Here is an 8,765-nt window from a genome sequence, read left to right as displayed (position 1 = left end):
CATCTCAAGATGGTCCTGCATTGCACACAGCTGGAGAGTTCGCATGGCATAATTATTTACTGTGTTTTGTATTGTCAGATAACTCTTAATCCTATGTTTCCTGCATATCTTAACAAATTCAACTTCTAATGTGCTGTTGGTTCTTTACACAGTGACATTGGCTCTCCACACAGTGACTTCACATGATACAATGAACACAGACAACAGTTTTGGTATTCGGTAATCTTTATTTCAAATCACCATCTCTCCATCTGTGTAAAATTTCTGTTAGCTTTAATGGCTTGTGACACCTTTACAAGTGATGCAAATTTCTTCTTCCCAGTTCCTCCACAGTGACCACAGGGACAAACACTCATGTTTTGTATAAGGTGAATCCTGGTCTTCAGTACCAGATGTGGTCATTGCTCAAAGAGTCCAAAACATCAGCCTCTGGCCCCTGGACTCCTTTCTCAGAACTGGTTGCTGCAGTATTACTCAAGAGAAAACTCCTCCAGTTTTCTGCCATATAGAATTCTCATCACAAAGCTGCCTCCAAACGTGACCTGTATTCTTTGTCATTCAAAGATAATGCTGCTGTACCACAGTAGAAAACCTAAAGATATGTTCAACCTTTTAATGATCTGCTCATTCCCTTAGTAATCCCCCTCCATCCCAGCAAACAATCATTTTGCCCATCCCAGGTGATACCACACAACATCACTCGAAGTGAGGTATCCTGCCTATCAGTGATGCTACTGTGAACCAACTGTCAAGAGTCTGTTTTTTCTGTAGCTTCTGTTGCTCCTAGGAAACAATGAAAAATGTCTGGACACAATTTGCTTTCGGGGTAGCAGCTGCTAACACAATATAGAAAGCCTGTGACACTGGACTTCATCAACAGTCTCATGCTGCTCAGCAGCTCTCAAGATTGCCCACTGTCAGGCTCTACTGGCATGATCCAACAGCTATAAATACTATGCTTGTAACTTTTCCAGGCCAGCAAGAACAGATGCCTCTTCCTGGATGGAAAACATTCTGCCTTTCTTGTAGATATTAAGATTCAATGTCAATCAGCAGAGTGGCACAATATCCTCCTCTTTGTCAAGAGTCACTAGCTATCCTGCACTGGTCTGCTCGACATCATATTTTCTCCACGTGCCAGACTTGTTAGCACAAAGTCTTGACCAGTGAAGGTTACAAAGTAGATGTATTCAGAAGTAACCTTGCAAGATGGAGGTTACCTCAAAAAAAACCCCAAACATAACTACTTTGGATATGGACAAGGAGTTTTAGGGAGTCTGCTTCAGAATACATATACCTCCAAGTTCATTAGCAGACACATTTCTAACCTCTTGATTTGGGAGTGCAATGCATACCTTTACTTCAAAACCTGCCTTTTTTTTTTTTTTTTTTTAGGATCTTTCACAAGATAAGGCAGATACTGAGCCTCTATGCTGTAGCATACCTGTAGCAGTTTAGGTATATGGACCTCCTCAATGCAGCATCAGAATCATAGAATCATTTAGGTTTGAAAAGATCTTTAAGATCATAGAGTCCAAGTGTAAACGTAACACTGCCAAGTTACCACTAAACCATGTCCCTCAGCACTACAACTACACGTGTTTTAAATACCTCCAGGAATGGTGACTCAACCACTTCCCTGGGCAGCCTATTCCAATGCCTGATAACCCTTTGGGTGAAGAAATTTTTCCTAATATCCTTCCCTGGTGCAATCTGAGGCCGTTTCCTCTCATCTTATCACTTGTTACTTGGGAGAAAAGACCAAGCCCCACCTTGCTACAACCTCCTTTCAGGTAGCTGTAGAGAATGATAACGTCTCCCCTCAGCCTCCCTTTCTCTCTGCTAAACAACCCCAGTTCCCTCAGCCACTCCTCATAGGACTTGTGCTCCAGACCCCTCACCAGCTTTGTTGCCCATCCCTGGACACGCTCCAGCACCTCAATGTCTTTCTTGTAGTGAGGGGCCCAAAAACACAGTATTCGAGGTATAGCCTCACCAGTGCTGAGTACAGGTGGACAAGCACTTCCCTAGTCCTGCTGGTCACACTATTTCTGATAGAAGCCAGGATGCTATTGGCCTTCTTGGCCACTTGGGCACACTGCTGGCTCATATTCAGCTAGCTGTCAACCAACACCCCCAGGTTCTTTTCCACCAGGCAGTTAGGAAAGCTGTCCATGGCATTCTTATGCAGAGCATTGGGAGACTGACCTATTCCAGACCAGCCTCCACCTGTATGGTTGATCACTAAACCACCCTTATTCATCCAGATTATGGACAGAGAGAAAAATTTGACTAAGAGAACCGACCCTGCTAAGCAAACTGTCTTCTTCATGATGTTCAGAAAGAGCTCTTAGACTTTTGGAAATCTCTGTTCTCATTTTCACAATTATATAGGGGAATAAACAGGTAGACACCTGTATATTTGTTCAGTCACCCCGTAATAACCTTGTCTCACTACTTCTCCATCATGAAAAGTTCCTTCGTTTATATATATATATATATAAATATATATAATATGCCATAGGGTCGCAAAATGTGTACATATATTTTGCCACCCTATAGTTAGTTGTGTGTTCTTTAGAGATCTGGTTAATATTTCCCTCTGAAAAAGTAGCCTACCCACGCAAGATGGCTCTCAACTTAGTGTTCATAGCCATATAAGCTGGTGAATTAGCCATACAAACTTACAACAACCTATTTGCTTTTTTGCCTTTCCACCAGGCTTTCTGGTAGCTTCCACCAATAGTAGGAAAATGGGGAAATTCAGGTGCTAACTAACGATGTCTCTTATAATTGCTGTCTTTTCACCTCGACTCTTCCTCCAGACCATTCCAATGCGTGCCCAGTAAGCTGAGTTTAAAAAAAGTCAATTATTTTTTCTTGAAAACTCACACTTTGTATGTGAATGCTTCCCTTCCACCCCCTTGGGATCAACCTATTCTGTTTCTACAACGATTTGTGTCATCATCTAGCAGATATGAGCCAAAAAGCAAATCTTTGCCAGGACCTAGAGAGAAGACTGCTATGCGGAATCCCTAACTAGTGATGAAAACGGACCACTAGAACTCAAGCTGCACTAACAGCCTCATTACAGAGACTCCCTGTTCACAGCACTAGCAAAGTGACTTTGAACTTTATTCCTAAATTTAGACAGCACCAAGTCATCACAGAGGCATCCAGAAATGATGCTGTATTAGAGCAACCCTGTAGCCACCTACAATGAATGACTCAATGAGGTAGCCAGCAAATACATGTTTAGCGATATTGTTTGGAATCACTCACAGAACAGAGGTGGACTATCATTAGAGGGAAGAAAAAGAAGGGAAAAAAAGAAAATTACTACAGGAAATAACTAAATTTCTCCTTTCTTCATGAGACTTTTTAACTCTTGGGAGCTCTTTAGCTCTCGAAACAACATGGAAGCAAGGGATATATAATACTCACTACACTATTTGCACAGAAGACCTAAGGGTAAGGCTGGGTATACGACTGCCTTGCAGATCTTAATTAGATAAAACATTCAGATCTTCAATACCAGCAGTTTAAGCACACCCTCAGCATGAATGTATATGAAGAAAACACATCTCAAAAATGGCTAGTCAGTGATAAATAGCTTTCTTTAACATCGTTGTTCATTAAAATGTGATAGAAGAACAGACACAGGTATTACCATTAGAAATGCATTTCATTTGTATCATCACAGTGATTTTCAAGTTGTACTTACCAGAAGAAAAACTTTGCTGTCAGGCTTGACTTTGTGTTTCTCCATGTATTTTATGAGGCTACTATTGGCATATCTAAAAAATACAGTTAAACAAAGACATTTCTGAAATAATAGCGCATTAAGAATATGGAACTCTACCAAGTAATCACAAAAACATTTACCAGCCCTTATAAGTAAACTGTAAAAAGAACTGCTATCAGAAAACTTGTCAGATATTTATCTAGCAGTTGACACTCTAAGCGTGCTTTACACTAATAGCAGTAGTATCAGCTGTGTACAGATTATTTCCATGAAACATGCAACTTTTAAAGTGTATGGATAAGCTGTTGGGTATATGACAGAGGAACTCATTTTGAAGTTTATACTCTGGCTTTCTAAAGCAACTCTGCCACAGAAAGTGTAGAGCAGTTTTTAGGAGCACAAAAGCTAAGCTATCAAATTGTTTCCAGTTGCAATTTGACAGAGCAGTTAGTTTACCATTCTTTCTCTGCAGCCCCAACCTGCATCAAACCATACAGTCCTTATAGTCCCCAAGGTCAAAAATGCCACAAATACGTATGACCTGTGGCTTGCCTTTAATCTACAAATTCAGAGGTTAGCTATTGCCATTTTCAAAAGAAATAAGCTTCGTGCACAGATAAGCTTCATATCTTATCTAAAGCCAGCGTAATGAATCCACATCGGAGCTGGAAACAGAATCCAAAACTCCTGAATCCATGTCCTCTGCCTTACAACAGAGTATGTGTTGCTCCTTACACCCTCTGATCTATCACCACCACTTCACCAATTTAGACTAATTTAGCCAAAGCACGAGGAAACACTAAAAGTGGAAAATTCTTAGATCCCAGATAGGCTTTGCATCACAACCTATTGAACACACTACCTTCCACAGAAATTTCTGTCCACTACTTCACTGTCTCCACATATCTGCTGGTCAAAAGAACCAAGGAGGTGCTTCCCTATTCCTTCTCACACAAAATGAATGAAGTTATCTTGAACAGCTAATACAAGTGGTTTAAGCAAGCTCATTTGTCTGTGCCTGCCATAGATTAAATAGCACTTATGACAAACCCTTCTAGAGAAATGAGGAGGCCACTCAGTTGATCCTTTTAACAAGCAGCTGAGGGAGAGAACACCATTCAAGCAAAACAGCTAATTCAAATAGGACAGCTGTCACAGCATTAGAACTCAAACACTCCAAAATCCCCTCCCCAAAAACTCAGAGGATAGGAGCCAATTTGCGCCTATCTGCTACATTCGTTGGACTGTTGTTGCATTATAATCACTTACGTTGTTCTCCTAAAATCCTTCTGAAGAGTTGGATATTCTGGCATCTTCCTTATGTCTTCCCAATCTTTATCTTTGGTAGGGGGGGGGAAAAGGAGAAGCATTTACAATTCTGAAAGTGTAGATTAAGTAACACATAAGAAGAAATAACTACAGCAGTAGTTTGACTTCATTTGTTGGCCAGTGCTATTGTTCCATAATTGTCAGCATTTCCAAATCCATCAAACTGACAGCTTCTCCATACCTATACAAACAACTAGTCATTTCCTTTAGAAAAAAAAATAATAATCAACTCAGTAGCATTACACCTGACGCTTTAATGAAAATAAATTACCTGCAGGGAATCCCATTACACTGAAAATGCGGTCTAGCTGATCGTGATGAAAAGGATTACTTGTTTTGATGTCCTCCTGACGACAGTGAAATATAGGTTCCGAAGTCAATAGTTCAGCAAATATGCAGCCAATTGCCCAAATATCTAAGAAAGAAGGAGGATAATTCATGCAAACTTACTGTACTTCATCACTCTGATTTTTGTTTCTGCACAATTTCTCAACAACCTGTATAACCACAGATAAAATGCCTCACAGTATTATTACCTACAGTACTTTAAAAATAATGCATTAATAGAATACATTAAAAAGGGTAAAATATGGAGATATAGTTTTTTTCCAGTCAAAATTAGAGTCTCCAAACTCTGTTTCAAGTTGTTCAGTGGCAGTCCAGCACTTGCCTTATTCACAGTTATGGCAGAAACCTACACAATAAGCTGTGTCATCAGCAAATAAAGGGCATTCAACTGACCATCAAAACCAAACCATAAATCCTCTATAAAGATACATTGAAATAAAAGTTCTATCACATATTTCAGAACAATTCCAAACAGACAACTGATAACCAAATAAATACTAAGAAGGAAAAGACTAATGACTCATATGTTTAGCCAAATAGTGCAAGCTCGTTAAAATGGAGAGACAAAATCCTAATTTTAATCAAGAGTAGAAGAGTGATTACCAAACTTTAAGGAAAAAAAGAAAGTCCTACTTGACAACTGACGCCCACTGGAACAATAGTGGAACTCTCTCATCTACATCTTATGTACATACAGAGAACAGCATGATATACTAATGTTTTAATGAAAGAAAATAACAACATCTATTTCATAAATCTCTCATTAATATGTTTTTCAAAATTAAATCTATTGTGGAAAAGAATATGAATTTCATTTACAGGAGCAGAAATTTCTAGATTACACATATTCATTCTAGTTACTCCTATCATCACCCATCTTAGTGTTCCGTATGACCTGGATGCATTATTATGCATCTTAAAATGAAAGTGTGAATTTGTCAGTGAGAAGGTTACTAGCAGAAAAGAAATGAGTTTGCTACATTGGCAAATACGCGTCTGGGATATAACTCTGGGAAAAGATGGAGATCAGATGAATAAGGCCTAGATTCAGCATAGATTGCTGAATACAAGAGTGTGGAAACTTGCTTAGCAGTTGAGGTTAAACTATATGACCCTGAGAAACCTTTTGTATTTTATCAAATTTAATAGCATAAATACATAAAACAAGTTATCCCTATTTTATAGGTCTAAGAGATTAAAAAAAAATAGCCAACCGGAGTTTGGTTAGTTAGATTCAGACTAAAGAGAACCCCAAGAGAAGTCTCTTGTTTGTTGCAACTAATCTGAGACTCAAAACCCCACCTGCTGTCAATGGTGGTGTTTGGCCATGCTGCATGTGAGACACATGGCCTCCGGGAGAAAGAAAAAAAGCACTGCTCTCTTTATGTAGGGAAGGAAAAAAGAGCCATCACATGTTTGCCAAAACAGGTCAGTTCCATTTACATCATGTTACAGGTGTGGAGCTTGGGGTGCCCCAGTTTATAAGCCTTTCTCCCTACTTCCTTTACAGGAAAGTCTGATAACATTCCGTTCAGACTTTACAGTTCCAACAGGGTATAACTTGCTCTGTGCATTACATCACTTTCTCAGGGTTTTATCTTCCTTTGATTTTCTTATTAGCCTTATCTGCATGAAAACAAGATCTTCAGCTCTTGAGATTTTATCTGCTCAAGCAGCTAATGCAGCATATTAATCACAATTCCTGCCTGGGTAGTAGGCATAAATTATCTACTCCAGAATGGAAATTACTTACTATTTGAAGAATAGCATCTTCATTTAACAGTATCTATTTACTCATTTTCCTACTAGATAACAAATCCTTTTGGAGATGGTTTATCCAGAGGCCAGAAGAGCTGCAGCCCTCTTGGTTTTCATGGCTTTCTGCAGTGCCCACTGTCTCTCACGTAGTGAGGAAGAGGCTGGGCCACTGCTCATTATCCTGTTCATTACTGCTCTATCCAGACTGACCTTTTCCTTTTAAAGAAAAAAAAAATCTAATATTCTTGTTGCCAGCAAAGCTGAACCAGGAAATCTCCCTGATGTAACACAGCAAACTTCAAAAATCTGTTCCTCCTTCATCAGCTGAACTGTATGAGAGCAGAGCCGCTGTAGCAACGCGTTCCCACTGCCTGACTCTGATTAATGCAGAGAGCACATTTTAAACCCTTTGAGAATTCAGAAAAGCAGACATTGTACCAACTGGAAGTTACATCTGAATAAACACTGGTAACTCCCAAGCTGCTGTTGTATTTTCTATGGGATGGCATAACTGGACAAGTCAAGCATGAGAATACTTTAGCTCTGATCAGTCATTACAGTCTCTAGTAGTTCATAGTACTGGGGTTCCACCCTTCAGGTCTCTTGCCAGATACTCTTCAGCTTCAAAGAACTAATATAAAGTAACACAAAATACTTAGTACAGAAAACCTGAAGCTTTAGTTTCCGTAAGTGAAGATTAAACAGCTGGAAAAGGCCTTATAGCCATGCAGCTCAAGCAAGTCAGGGTCTTCCCTTCATGAATCTAACTTTTATGTAACCCGATCTCAAACACATCCTTGGCACATATTGAAACCATTCTCAGTTAATGATTTTCTGCCCATTTTGGCTAGTCCCTTTTTTTTTTTTAAGTAACACTCATAATTTACAGTAATTATTTACCACATGTGGCATTTTTCTAGCAGGAACGCCTCATTAAATTCTGGCAAGTTTAAAAGCTTCATCAATACAAGCAGTCCTAATAGGTATTTATCTCCTACATTGTTCATGTTAGTCAACCAAATACAAACTTCAGCTCTTAACTATAGAAAAATGTGTCAATAATTAGCAATTTCCCTATCCAGGGCCATTTCATATGTTTTCAGTTTGTGGTCCCTAAAAAAGATTAATCATTATTACATCTATTCCAAATCTATTACAAATAAAAAGTATTACCCCTCAGAAGTAGGCATTTATAGGGGCAAAGCTTCAAACACATAAGTATTTTTCAGCTACAGTGCATTATTAATCTAGCACACATCTGCCTCTTAGCACAAGAAGAACTTCTTATAATGCTGTATAACAATTTCATTATAAATAACATTTCTGTTTAAAAGCAACCACCAAAAATAAGAGACAAACTACAGACAGTATCCATTTTAACTTGTTAGAACCACTGAAAATATATAGGTCCTACAAGGTTGCACTGGATACTGAAAGTTTTTCTATCGGATGTCCTGGAAGGATCCTAATAAATATACCAGAGTAATACAACCGTTCCTATAAGGATGGTTCTGTTTCCCACACTTTCCTGTCATTAGGTTTCAGGAATGACCCGTGGTAAAAAGTTTTTACTGTTGTTTGGTTT

At 38.9% G+C, this 8,765-nt stretch overlaps 1 protein-coding gene across 1 annotated transcript in view; it reads right to left on the bottom strand.

Annotated features, from left to right (window-relative positions):
• The window catches only part of CDK19 (cyclin-dependent kinase 19), a 131,061-nt gene that overhangs the window by 11,551 nt on the left and 110,745 nt on the right, over window positions 1–8,765 (bottom strand). The window contains exons 8-10 of the mRNA XM_009893627.1: window positions 5,346–5,489; window positions 5,015–5,084; window positions 3,725–3,797 (exon numbers count right to left, since the gene is read on the bottom strand). Coding sequence (XP_009891929.1) covers window positions 3,725–3,797; window positions 5,015–5,084; window positions 5,346–5,489 — 287 coding nt within the window. The remainder of the gene's footprint in view (window positions 1–3,724; window positions 3,798–5,014; window positions 5,085–5,345; window positions 5,490–8,765) is intronic.

This window comes from Charadrius vociferus, unplaced genomic scaffold (assembly GCF_000708025.1).
Source record: "Charadrius vociferus isolate BGI_N301 unplaced genomic scaffold, ASM70802v2 scaffold359, whole genome shotgun sequence".
Lineage (NCBI taxonomy): Eukaryota > Metazoa > Chordata > Aves > Charadriiformes > Charadriidae > Charadrius > Charadrius vociferus.
This window is presented reverse-complemented; position numbering and strand designations above follow the sequence as displayed.